Source organism: Diplotaxodon limnothrissa, linkage group LG2 (genome assembly GCF_057381915.1).
Source record: "Diplotaxodon limnothrissa isolate DT_005_m linkage group LG2, D_limnothrissa_male_GT1.1, whole genome shotgun sequence".
Taxonomy (NCBI): Eukaryota; Metazoa; Chordata; class Actinopteri; order Cichliformes; family Cichlidae; genus Diplotaxodon; species Diplotaxodon limnothrissa.
In genome coordinates this window covers 14,290,773-14,305,320 of record NC_140597.1, presented here as the reverse complement: position 1 = coordinate 14,305,320, position 14,548 = coordinate 14,290,773, and the positions used below count along the sequence as shown (strand labels likewise).

Here is a 14,548-nt window from a genome sequence, read left to right as displayed (position 1 = left end):
AAAAGGAAGAGGGAAGAAAAATGAAGATTAAAATATAAGAGAATAAAATAAAAGATCTGATCACTATGCAGAAATAAATAAGACCAAATGATGTGTGATGAGCAAGGAAACTAATAAGGAAGCAAAAATTAAGAACGCAGCTATAAGCAGCAGACAGAAATAACGAAAAGGCAAAGACAGATGTGAGGTTTGGATGAAACACTGTAAAAACTGAGAAAGCAGGAAAAGAGAAATGAACGTAGGATGAAGTCATGGATTATAAACAGCTCGTCCTGAATGTGTCACGAGTGCTTGCTCTCCTCTCTCCAGCAGACGAACTAAACTAAATCATACACTGGACCCCTGCACCGGATCACTGGGATTTCTTCTCGTGCTGCCATAGTCATAGCCTGGGGCAGATCTCATCACTTCCCCATCCTGTCCCCTCCCGCCCTCCATCTACTGTGGCAAAATTAGCAGGGCTGGTGCTAATTGGATGAGCATGTATGATGTGTAGGAGGGAAAAAGAGGAGCACGGGGAGCTCACAAACAAAAAAACAAGAAAGAAACTATTTATGACATGCAGCAGTGGTGAATGAAGAAGAAACACCCAGTGCATCATGGGAATTCCCCAGCAGCCTACGCCTTTTGCAGCATAACTAAGGGAGGATTGAGGGTCACCTGATCCAGCCCTAACTATGTGCATTAGCAAAAAAGAAGGTTTGAAGCCTAATCTTTAAAGTAGAGATAGTGTCTGTCTCCTGAATCCAAACTGGAAGCTGGTTCCTGGGGCCTGAAAACTGAAGGCTCTCCCTCCCGTTCTACTTTTAAATACTCTAGGAACAACAAGTAAGCCTGAAGTGTGAGAGTGAAGTGCACTAATGGGGTGATAGTGTACTAGGAGGGGATATGATGCTTTCAGGACTTTGCACGTGAGAAGGAATTTAAATGTATTTCTGGAAACAACCAAGATCAGCAAGGTCAACGAAGGGAAGATAAATCTCTCTTTTTTTAATCCCTGTAAATACTAAGAAATTACAGTAGTCCAGCCTGGAAGTAATAAATGCATGAACTAGTTTTTCAGCGTCACTCTGAGACAGGATGTTTCTCATTTTAGAGATATTGCACAAATGGAAGAAACCAGTCCTACATATTTGTTTAATATGTGCACTGAAGGACATATCCTGGGGTTCCTCACAGTGTTACTGGAGACTAAGGTAACGCCATCCAGAGTACAATACACTCAGTTTGTTGTGAATTTAGATTTACATTTGCTATGTTCCCCATCATAAAATAGATATCAGTTTTACTGTAGACAGAATATCTCAAACAGCACGTGGGAGGCGTTCCATCCAGTAAAATAACGGTGGTACACAACAAGAAACAAAAAGATATTTGAAAAGCAGGTCAATATTAAAAAAAGACACCAAAATGGATTCATATAAATAATACAACAGTGAAGCTAAATCTAGTGTGTTTCCACTCCAAGTGCTTCACACTACAAGGCTCATCCATCCATCCTGCACCACACAAATCCTTCTCACTCTCGCTCTGATGGATGCTTCAGGGCCAGTTTGGGGTTCACTGTGTTGACCGCCTGATGTCACCTGGATGGTCCCGGGGTTTGAACCACTGACCTTTCAAATGGTGGCCACCCCACTCTGCTTCCTGAGCCATAGTTGCCCCAGGCACTGACCCGACTTCCTCGGGCAGCTTGTTTCGTAGCTGTGCGGCTCTGCATGTGTTCACTTCTGCTGGTTTTAGTTAAAAAAAAACAACAACTTTGTTCTAGTCTAAATTGGAAATTGTGCAAAAGACAAAATGAAACTGTGTGACGCGCCCAGTGTGTTCTCAGGGTAATACACAGTTATCAGGGTGTCTTCACCGTGTTGGAGAATGTGCACAGGTGACGGTGACGTTTCCACTACAGCAGCTGACAAGCATGCTAGTTGAAGGATCCCTTCCTTAAAAAGCTTCTAAGGAAACACGTTCGAGCGATCCGTGTGCTGAATGCCACATCATTACAGACACGTCACTTATTAAAGTGTTCCCACTTAGCATGTTATGGTGATGATTATTTTTATTATAATACCCCCATGCTATTCTAGTTCTTCCTTTTTTTGCTCCCTGCCTGACTCCCCTACTGTGCAAGTACATTTTTTTTGTTGTTGTTTCTTTCCCCCCGAGTTTACGAGGCCGCCGAGCTGTCAAGCTGTTTATTTCATGGGTGTGATTAATGCAGGGGTGTAGTCGGCTGGTAGGGGACGCACACAAACACACACACACTTACACACAAAAGACTGCATGAATGAGCAAGTCGGAGAGATCACGCTGTGTTACTCTGTCGACCTGACAACCATGACAGAATCTGGAAGTTCATGTCGGGCTGTCTGCTAACGATGGCCCCTGACACAATTAGCTGAGCACATTATATAAAAGATGGGCTCCTCCTCCTCGTCCATACGTATCTTCATTACAGATCTGCGTTCGTTACAAATTTACCCCAAAACAGAAAGTATCTGACATCTGAGCTCATTTAAATAAACGTGTCTGTGTTACAGGGGACATTGGGACTCTTATTATTCTGTGCGTGTGCGGCACAGCGCCGGAGAGTAATTTCATCTGCATTAAAAAATGTTATTACATCGCATTAGAAGAAGGAAAAAAAGATTAAAGCTATAAATTCAAATAACTGCCACACATGCCTGTTTAAATCCTGATTTGTAAAGGTCAGTGCAGTGCTAGCTTCAGTAAATCGCGCGGGAGTGTTGCTGAGCAGAGCTGAGGAGAAATCAAATTAAAAAAACAGAAATGATCTCCAAAATCGGCTCGCGACAAACACCTGAGCAAACCCTCGGCAGGTCGGCCATTCTGTAGCCAAGGCAGGTTTAATAATGCGCACTTAGTCACAGCGAAAACCCTCCGCTCCTCTCAACCCTGTCCTGCGTGAACCGAGATATCCTGCTCACCATATAATGGGTTGTACCATTATGGGCTCAGCAAAGAAAAAACAGAAGAAGAGAGAAGCTCCATGGCAGCATTCAGAAACAAAGCTGTGATTCACTTGTGCACATTCTGTGTACCTGTGTGCTCAGTGTACAAAATATTAGCAACACCTTTAAATTTCACCTGTTTTTGATTTAGAGACGACGGGCAGATGCAGAGCAGCAGACAAATAGCATCGCATGCTGACCTGACGCAGGCAGCGTTAGGTAATGTACTTCATCCCTCCAGGTTTGATCACCGCCAGAGATCCCAGAAAACATCTGGGTGAGAAGTGAACGGCAGAAATCTTTTCAGGTTATTGAAAAGACGAAGGCGAACCTTCTTTCTACCCCAGCAGGTAACATGCCACTTACTATATTACACACACACACACAAGCAGAGTGCTTAACAAATATATTAGACCACCAACAAATTAGTGGTTTATGCCACGGCTGACCTGAATGGACCAGGCAGGTTCTGTGTGTCGCAGCGTTTTTGTGTTTCTGTCTAGAATGAATTCGGATAAAGTCTCATGTTAAAAAACACATTTTCAAGGTCAGCTTCATGATTTATTGGTGGGAAACTAACAAAAAGTCCAATAACTTAAAATATTCTCATCTTAACATCTAAAGGTTTAAGACGTCACGTCACATTTGACCTCTGACCTCTCCTTCAAGGTCAACAAACTGATGTGAAGGTCAAAGTTATAATAATGATTTATGGAGATATTTAAAACTATGTTTCTTACTCCCATCTTTTCAATGTCGATCTTGTTTGTGTTGGAAACGTTTGTTTTATTAGGTATTTTTTATGTATATTTTTCATCTAACAGGTCATAACCACAATTCCTATACTAGGACGATGCTTTATCTTATTAATATATTTTTATTATAAACCAAAATACACTTGGTGTTTATTACAAAACATTTAAAATATGAATAAATCATGAAATAAATACTACACATGTACTATATTCATATAAATAAAAAAATATACAAATATTTTAGTAGGGTACATTAAAATGTGTTTCAGTGGGTTTATTAAAGTATGTTTAAAAAGAAGAAAGAAAAAAATGAGAGCCGCCTCAGAGGGGAAGCTCTCTGAGAGCTTCCTGTTTTTTAATGTTTCTCGTTAATCCAGCAGAATGCTCTTTAATTAAAAATATAATCATGTAATATCTTATCCATGAATTTTAAAGTTTACAGTTTTATGAAAAAGCAGTGAAGCACATTATTATTTTGCATCGATGAACAGTAAAAATGAGTTTTAGTTATTTTTATTTTACATTTCTAAAATATTTGACAGATGGTCTCATACATTTGTGAAGCTCTGTATACACACACACACACACACACACACACACACACACACACACACACACACACACACACACACACACACACACACACTGATCTGATCACAACCATTTTACATGAAACAGATCAGATCAAATTGAGCCAAGTGTAACGGCCATTTAGATATTTATAATTATTAATTAATGGTTTGGCAAATCTTGATAATAACCTGAAAAGGTTCACTTTTCACTAAAACTTGGACAGCGCCTAAAACGTGCGGTGATTGGGTGATGGGTTCCCGTGTGCTTTTGAGGTTCATGTTAAACCTCCTGCAGACCAAACTGCTGCCAGGTAAGACTCAAACTCCTTACACATCCCACTGATCTGCTTCTGATCAGACTTGGAGGGGAACTGAGCGTACCTCTCACTAACATTTGAACCAATCTTCATCCTTTAAGTGACGACAGTAGGACAAGATTTACTGTCTGGACTGCAAGGTGCCAAGGATAGCAATGCTTTGGCAGCCGTATATAAAAAAAAACAAGTAAGGCACATGTTGTAACAGGTGATTAAAGGTTAATACTTAAGGAAGACGTGTTGATAAAAGCTGGAATATCACCGGGGTACCAATATTTTGTACACATGACCCAACAAACCTAACGGAAGACATTAGAAATTTCTCACATCCACTTTATAAAATCTCAGTTCTGGCAGTTTTAAACATGCAGCAAGGCTTAAATGTCAGAAAAGCACAAGGGGAAATCAGTTTGTCTGTCTGTTCAGATGCTTAAAGATGCTGTAAATGTATTTTTAACCCATTGCATTAGTCATAGACTTTGGTGGATACGGAGGGCTGCCCCAGTTCTCTCATGTCCAGTCTGTGTTCCTAATGCAAGAAGTTTAAAGCAGAAACCTCTGACATGTGTCTTTATGGGGGCTTCCATTCAGGGAGGTCACTTAAAACTATATCGTCATCATCATCATCATGAAATCATGGTCAGCAGCACACTCATGGGAGAGAGGCACATTACCTTGACCACCAAAACAAGCACTCAGGATACTGTGTGGATACCAAGGAATGTAGCCAACTAGCTTAGTCCTTACTGGGGATTTTGTCATCTTACCATATGATTGTGGGTAAAAGTGCAAGGCTGGACTTGTGTTAGGGGAAAAAAAGGTGGGGGGAGGGAGTTTGGGGTCTGACACCTAAACTGAGCCGTGGGAAGAATTACCTTTGTTCCACACTGCAAAGGGCAAATACAGAGATCGACAAATTGAGAACAGACAAAAACATTGAAGTGATTAAATATACAGCAACAAAGTTTCAGCAACATCGATGTCTAAACATGTTATTTTCCTTTTTTCAGTTAAGCTAATAAATACAAACCTTATCTTTGGTGACATTCTTGGCTAAACAGGCATTTAAAGAAGGTAATAAAATGCAGACACAGCGCAGGTCTTTTCAGGGTACGTTTGGCTACATTCCTGTTTTATCCGACTGAGTCTTGGTGGCAACGCCTACCTTTAAAATTTGGTCGGATTCTGGCATCGTACCCCGAAACCTTGCCCATGAGCTTGTCCAGAAATTCGGACGGTGGCATCGGGGAGGCAGCTTTCCTCGCTGCAGCTTCTTTGGATGCTGCCAAGCTAGAAGAGAGAAAGGTAGACATGGTCAGCAAGAGAGGAATGGTGGATCCCAACAGATTTATGCAGCCTGGCAGTGTTACAAACAAACAATTACGTTTCATGTAAATGATCCAAAAAAGACCTGATTAACCCCAAAGATTACATAAACCCCGCCATTCAAACCTTTTACTGGCAGACATGTCTGTGAAGGTTCTTAGTCATCCAGGTCATCGTAGTCTAAGGAGCTTGGAAAGTAAGGCATCTGGACTTCTTTAAGTTGCTTGAAGACATTTCATCTGAGAAGCTCCTTCAGTTCCAAGAGCAAATGGTGGAGAGTCCCAGATTTTAAGCCCTATGGGAATGTCCCCCCCAAGAGGGTCATGGATTGATCCTCTACCTCTACATGAGCCAAGGTGTGAAAACGGGTGTAGGTCACAATCAACCAAGTTACGGGTGAATCCATAGTGAAGCCTAGTCCCACCCTATCATGTAATTTACAGAGGTCAAATGCCCCAGGGTGTGAGTGGGCATTAAGGCATCTGGGAAGAGATCTCAAAACTGGATTATAAATGGCAGAGAGTCAGTGTCATAAGCCCTCTGTTCAATGATGGTCATTCACAGTGGAGATAAATGGCTTCTTTCACTCCTCTTTCAAACCATCTGTCTTCTCCGTCCAAAATGCTTAAAATCTGGGATTCTCCACCAGTTGCTCTAACAACTGAAGAAGCTTCTCAGATGAAATGTCTTCAAGAAATTTACAGTAGTCCGGACGCTTTTCTTTCCAAGCTCAATAGACTTTAAGTGAACCTCATTTCCTCATTTCAATGACCACATCACCATAAAAGAATTACAGAGCTAAAATCACAGGTTGGTGCACTTTCACCCAAACATGATGTTTCTCAAACACAGATGAAAAGCAGCCATCACGGGTCATGAACACAGGCTGTCATGTGTTACAAGGAAATCTGACGAAAGAACCAGAGCATGGCTGAAGTGTACGAAAAGCCACAGCGTACGTACTCACATGTAAGTCTGAGCTGTTGATGGCCTGAGAGCACATCTTTTACTCTAGTTTAAACAAATTTGGTAACAAAACACGTTCATTTGTGATTCTAATCTATAAAAACAATGTACCCGTGTGAGAAAAAGCTGACAGGCAGATTCTTTGTTGTTGTTGTTCATTTTAACAAAGAGGTAGTTCACACTAATAAATGATTAAATCAAATATCTTAAAAATCACCTTTGGTCCTCTGGAGGTTATCCCTGCTGGCATAAAGCAGCTCCCGTCCACACCACAGATTCAAATCAAATTAAATTTATCCTCATTTGATTTCATTTCGTTTTATCTATTTTAATTAAAAACTGACTAATTAAAACTTTACAGTCTGTGACTTTAACGCCTGGCTACAAGAAACATGCTTATTCTTTTCATGAAGTTGTTACTCAAATGCTGTGATTCACTTAACCAGCTCCCATTGATTTTGCAGTTCAGTTCTTTACCTTATTAAGCTCATCATGCTCATTAGATGCTCTCTGCATAATGCCAAATCTCCAGCACAGCCTTGAGCCCACAGACATACAACGAGTCCAGAGCAAACAGTCAATAACGCTGAACACACAGATGATGATGGACTGCGCTAAAAACCAAAGCGAACAGCTACGGCACATCAAAGAAAGACAAACAGGCACCAAGCGGCTCTCCTGTTGCCATGAGGATCACTGTGGTGACCCAGCTGAAAATATTGGTCTTGACAGATATAGTAAATGTCAGTGCAGCTTGGGACATAAACGCTCCTGCATTTATTGAAATGAAGATGAGCTGTGTTCGTTACCTACAAATGTGGCAAAAAGTCCAAGTCATTAAACTTCCCACTGCGAGGCCTGAAAATATACTCAGCATTTTACTGCAGGGGAGCATTCCTAACTCAGAGCTTAAAGCTAAACAACAAGGGGCCTATTACGCTTTCTGTTATTTTCTGTCATATTAGTTCTCTCATAATGGTAGTGAGGAAATTTCTAATGATGAGGTCAGCGTCTGTACAAGTTCAGTTCAATTCAATTTTATCTATATAGCATCAAATAAAAAAATAAAAAAACAGTTGCCTCAGGCACTGGTACAAAAAGCTGCAGGCTGCAGTAAAATCTCTTCATATGATTATCAGACACAAAGTTCTGTGAACACACTGCTGTTCAAACCTCTGTTTGCAAGAGGAGGCCAATCAGAGGAAAGCTGGATTTAAAGGGAGGCAGAGGATGAACTGAGAGGCACAGACCATCGTGAGTCAGTCTGCAAAATCTCACTTCAATTTATATGGCATCAAACCAACAGAACAGTTGTCTCAGGGTAATTTATAGTGTAAGGTAATGAGCTTCTCACCTGGAAAAAAAAATCTGTATTTAGAATAGGACTATCTGAAACTCGTACATGTAAAAAAATCACAATTACATCCTAATAGATTCCAAAAATCTATTAGGATGAGGAAAAATCTGTTTCCCACTGTTGAAGCCTTCCCAAACATCCTTACTTTATAAAACAACATATCTCCAAAACTTTGGATATTTCAGATCTGAGCACCAAATGCAAGCTTCTGCAGCTGTTCCAGCTGTCGTGACTCCGAGCTGATTATTAGTTATTGATGTGGCTTTTAGTTCCTGTGCCACAGCCTGTTTGAACCCTGTGGTAATGCACGCCTCTGAATTTGGAATTAAATGCTTGGCTGCTTCAGTTGGATAGAAAGCGAACTGACAGTGACTCTGAACTGACCCGTGGCCCGACAGTGGAGGTGCATTAGTGGCCACTTGTAGTACAGTTTGTATTTCATTGCATCATTTCCTGCTGGGTCCAGAGACAGCACGGACAGCAGTGCGAGCCGAGCTATAAATACGCTGCTGAGCTGACCCACTTCATCTGACCGCAGCTCCACGATGAGCTTTGTTATCCAGGAAGACATGAGAAGAACTCTGAAAACCTTTCACCGTGCCAGCTTTGTCCTAATGAGTCGATGAATTAATCAGCAATGAGGACTGAATGAGGACTGGGTAACTATTAGTTTCTGTTCTTCATTCTCATTCATATTTTTTGGATTTTTTTAAGTGTAATTAGTTTAATTAAATTCTACAAATACACTTTCTTCCATGTCAGTGTCCCTAAGAAAGTAGATAAAAGCATGTAAGCATTTTTCTAGCACCTGTCATGACAGTAAAGGGGTTAACTACTGAACGTCATAATCAGAATACTTTATTAATCCCAGAGGAAATTATGTGGTCACTGTTGCTCCATGACAAAAAAAGCAAACAAGTTAAAGTACTACAGTTAAAGTAAATAGCTTGAATATAAAAATATCCCTGATATAATACACAAAAGAAATATAAACTATGAAGTTGAAATTAAGGTGACAACAGTAAAGGATGTGCAGAATGTCATGGTCCTGGGTCTTTTGACCCAGCGTTTTAAGTTTGAGTTTATTTTGTTCATTAGGTTATCTAAGTTCATTTGGTTATTAGACTCCTTGTGTTTTCTTCCCCTGTATTTAAGCTTCCCCTCACCCTTCGTGTTTCATGCTGCATGTCTTATGTTATCAAGTTTGTATTATCATGCCTAAGTGTTTCTAGTTCTTATTATTTCCCCCTCGTGTTTCCAACCATGTTAAATCTCCCCTGCTCTTCATGCGTTTCATGTCTGTGTCTTACGTTGTCAAGTTCTGGTTGTCGTGTCTAAGTCTGCATGTTTCCTGTTTTATTTTGAAAAGGGGTCTTGTGTTCTGTGCTCATGCGGTTAGTTTTACTCTTGCCTGTGCATCATTATGTCTATCCTAGTCAGCTGTTTCCTCATGTGTCTCCACTTCCCCTAATCACCTGCTGTGTATTTAAGTCCTCTATTTTCAGTGTGTGATTGTCAGGTCGTCTGTTGTCCATGCCATGCTTCCAAGTTTCTTGTCTAGGTTTTTCTTATTGTTTGTTTAGATTCCCCAGTTTAGGTTTGTGTTAATTTTGCTTCAGTTTGCCTTGCCCTTTGTTTGTACCCTTTCTACCAGCCATATTAAACGGCTCACCTTTTGTTAACATTCAAGTTTTGTTCCCTGTTCCTTGGAGTCTGCATTTTGGGTCCTTTTTTCAATTCATACAGTCTGCCCTCGCCAGACTGTGACAGAACGACCTGACAATCACACACTGAAAATAGAGGACTTAAATACACAGCAGGTGATTAGGGGAAGTGGAGACACATGAGGAAACAGCTGACTAGGATAGACATAATGATGCACAGGCAAGAGTAAAACTAACCGCATGAGCACAGAACACAAGACCCCTTTTCAAAATAAAACAGGAAACATGCAGACTTAGACACGACAACCAGAACTTGACAACGTAAGACACAGACATGAAACGCATGAAGAGCAGGGGAGATTTAACATGGTTGGAAACACGAGGGGGAAATAATAAGAACTAGAAACACTTAGGCATGATAATACAAACTTGATAACATAAGACATGCAGCATGAAACACGAAGGGTGAGGGGAAGCTTAAATACAGGGGAAGAAAACACAAGGAGTCTAATAACCAAATGAACTTAGATAACCTAATGAACAAAATAAACTCAAACTTAAAACGCTGGGTCAAAAGACCCAGGACCATGACACAGAACCGCGGGGCTTTGTGCTTTCAAACTAAAATCTACGCCATAACTGCAAGCCCCTCTGAAACCATACCCCGCAACCTGATGTGCATCTCACTGGAAATGTGACTGCACGTCTGTTCAGCACCGTTGATTCGTCCTGTGCATTTCTACCTTTTCCCTGCAGTTTTTAAGTTTATCAGTAAGAGAATAGCCATCATCATTTCAACAGAAGGAACAATAATCATAGCATCAATGTAAGGACTGAAACATGTCAGAAAGTTCCTGTAGGGAGCTTGCTGAAACTATCAGAGTGTACAAAGAAGTGGAAAAACGTGAGGGACAAAGATGTCCGACCCCCGGAAAGAATGCCCAGAACAAAGAGCAAGTGCCCAGGAGGGAAAAGGTCCCCGCATCTAAGGCGCTTCTATCTAGACTAAACAACGATGTCGTAGTTACATCATAGCTCTACAAAGACTCACCGCAGAGCTCTGAGTCACGCCTTAGTTAGGTTTTATTAAATAGTTCCTCTTATAATCTTTACTTGTTAATTTATGTAGTCTCTCTCTTTCTATCAGTACATCAACTCATTCTTTGTTTTTATTTTTATAGACTAACTGGATTGTTTTGCTTCTCTTTGGTCCTGTGTGTATCTCTGTCATTTTAATCTTATTATTTTCTTCATTTGGTCTTTTTGCTTAAAATGTTCTTAATTTTCACTCAAAGTGTAGAAAAGTGTCCTTCAGCTTCATTTAATCCATCATATCAGAGCAACGTGTGCACATAAACCTGGTTTTAAGGCCAGGTTCAGCAGCGGTCCATGACTCGCTCTAATGATCATATTATTGCTACAAAAAAAAAAAAAAAAGATTCCTGATTTTTAATGAATAAATAAATAAACACTCAGACAGTTTAACTGTTACTATATAAATAGTTAAAAACGGTGAATACGGTTCATGCTGTTGCACGGGGAGCATATTTATACGTCACTGTGGTTCCTGAGCTTGCGTCAGACTACAATCATCTCACTTCTCTCTAAACACAAATAAAATAAATAATAATAATAAAATACATTTTTTACCTACTCAGGGACTGTGGATGAACATTAGCTAGTAGCTAAATCTGGTGCAATGTTTCATCTTTGTTTTTGTACCCGGTCCCTGAAAAATAAATGTTAATGACTTTTAAATTTTATTTTTATTTCAAGTATCCGATCAAGCTGACCGAACTCCTCTTTGAACGTCTGAACCTAAACACAGGTCATAAATAAAATCAGGGCCTAATGGGAATTTTAATGACATGCATGTTTTATGACGGATCGACTCGGACCAAACCTTCTCAGAGTGAGTAGATGTTATGGATTTTGCTTCTGAGGAATAATTCATTTTGGTGCTGGAACATTCCCACTTTACAGCACTCAAACATTCAGCGGTCGTTTTCAGCCACCATGACTTTATCCCAGCTCAGGATATCAATGATTGAATATAGACAAAATTATTTCCTAAGATACTCGAGTCCAGACGACAAAGTGGGGCAGCAGCAACAGGACTTTTTGGGCTGTTTTCTTATCATTTCAGAGTTAGCTGAGTTCAAAGGGTCATTAAATTAGCTGGTCTGTTGTGACTTTCCTGTTTTCAAACTTACAGTTTGAACAGTAAATGTGAGAATGATGATTATTTAACCTCCTGATGAGTGTGTGGGAGGAGTGCGCTGCCACTGCATTAATCTCTCATAAATTAAAATGACAGATGATACAGTCGATCACGCTCACCTTCTAAATGTAAAACTGCAAACCATGACTTCCAATATGGTAAATTGTGCCGCGCAGCTTGATAAATAGTGGCATTAGCAATTCATAAACACGTAATGCGGCCGGCGCTGTCGCTTTATCAGGAAACTGCTGATCAGAATCGCAGTCCGCCTGGAGAAGACGGGAATTATGATGGAGCCGTGATTGGAAAACAAAACAGAAAGGGACAAATCTCTCACTAGTTCTTGTCTCATGTGTACACAAGCATGATGATGAAGTAAATATACACACACACACACAAACCAGCATGCCCTCTTCAGTGAAAACACTGGAAAACAAATCATGCGGGCGGGGGGTTAGGGTTAGGAGAGCAGTGTGTGTGAGTGTGTGGTTGTGTTGTAAATGTTTGTGTGTTTAGGACAAGGACCAGTAAGGAAAGTTTGGACACTGTCTCCATCTACACTGCTACCAGCCACTAAGGTCATCCCGTCCTGTTGGGTAACCGGCCAAGATCACATGACACACACACACACACAGTCTCCATCAGTCTGTGGTGTTAATTGCTGACAGTAGTTCACGGTGTTGTTGATAATCATAAATCTTCACAGTGATAATGACATTATAATGATCATAACTGAGTATTAATGACAGGGATGGAAATAAGTTGGCCTGATGAATGATAATCACCGTGATGAAGAAACCTAACCACATAAACACGGGAAACCCCCCAACCGAAGACTAATGATGCCTTTGCTAACAGTTATTCAGCGTGTCCACGCGGTCAGCTGAGCCGACGTGATTACAGATTTAGCACTGTCACTGTTCTTTCTCTGGATCAGGTTTACTGCACAAACATGTTTTTGCACACGTTCAACTGCCAGACCACCACATCCCAGCAGGTGGACCTGAGCACTGGACACTAATGTCCACAACCAAACTGCACACAGAGTTAGCCGAGGAAAAAGTTAAACATCTACAACGAAGGATCAAAAGAGACCATCTCTGTTTCTGCTGATGTGAAACTCAAGAGCTGATTGCTAATCGAATGGCTAAAAGGAAGATCAGGGGGAGGCAGAGTTTTCTGCTACTATCTGTTAGAAGCTCCTACCCTCTGTGTGTCAGGTGACTGGGAGCTGTAAGCAGGGCGGAACAGGTGTACTTACAAAGACTGAAGAGCTAGCACCTGCAGAGTGACTGAGCTAAAGAGAATCACAGTGGTCACATGACTGTGATCAGGTGATTTTATGCAAACAGGAAGTTAACAAATAAATTAATGAATGAAAAGAAATATTATAGGAACGTGAATATAAAAATGTATTAATTGAGTGTTTATGAATCAAACACAATTGTAAAAAATAAAAATTGCGATGTGAAACGTTGGCACTGTATGAAAGTCCCCTCACTGATGTTTTCTTTGCCCTAATGATTTTCCACACTGCCATACATGAAGGATGAGGCCGTGTTTCTTTTCTGACGGGCTTTGCTGTTAAATGACGGCGAGGCTGACGACATTATAATGATCGTAAATCACAACACAGATAATTATATTAGAAGAATCATGACTGATGATGATCAGAGTGAAAGGTTTAAGTAAGCGTCACATTATGAGTCTTGTCCAGGCTTCTGATTAACCTGACATGTTGCTGTGTTAGCCTGCTAGCCTGTTAGCTTTAGGTTTATCTGTCTTTCTTGGTATTTTGTTGACTTGTAAGGTGTGAAATCTCTCCCTGTAAGATGTTGAATGTTTATTTAAATATTAAAAAGGATGATCTGGGGAAGGGAAATATCACCGTGACATACAAAATAACTTATTTTTGGCCTTTCCTCACATAACCTGCATCAGTTTATGTAAGCTGTGTGTCCACCCTGGTTTAGCTGGACACACGTCAGTCACACAGAGGCAGCGGTTACAGTTGGAGGGACTGAATGACATCTCCTGCAGGCTGAGTGGGGGGATTTTGACTCGGTCTGCTGCCTCGTGATTCAGACTGCACAGTTTTACACTGGGAGCAAACCTTGATGGAGGCTTACTTTGGGCCAGTTAGGAACAGGATACATGAAGATTTTGTGCCATCTGTGGCCTTTCAAAGTCTGGAATTTTGACCTTTAGTTGAACACCCTGGAATTTGGCCAGCCTGCAATTTTTAAATGCCAGTGCACAGAGTCGACATGTGTCACACCTTACAGTCTGATCAGAAGAAAGTCTCAGATGGCCGAAATGTCACGTTTGAGAAAAAATGCCAACAGAAGCTCCGGTTTATAAAGAAATTCAAAAGAGAAAGGATGTGATGCACAGAAAT

At 40.7% G+C, this 14,548-nt stretch overlaps 1 protein-coding gene across 4 annotated transcripts in view; it reads right to left on the bottom strand.

Moving 5' to 3' along the window:
• Positions 1–14,548, bottom strand: part of glra1 (glycine receptor, alpha 1) — a 120,489-nt gene that overhangs the window by 90,127 nt on the left and 15,814 nt on the right. For 2 of the 4 annotated variants that reach the window (XM_085367416.1, XM_085367434.1), the window contains exons 2-3: positions 5,782–5,906; positions 5,492–5,503 (exon numbers count right to left, since the gene is read on the bottom strand). In XM_085367416.1, the coding sequence (XP_085223542.1) occupies positions 5,492–5,503; positions 5,782–5,906 (137 nt within the window). The remainder of the gene's footprint in view (positions 1–5,491; positions 5,504–5,781; positions 5,907–14,548) is intronic. The other 2 variants (XM_085367424.1, XM_085367442.1) reach the window with 1 other exon arrangement.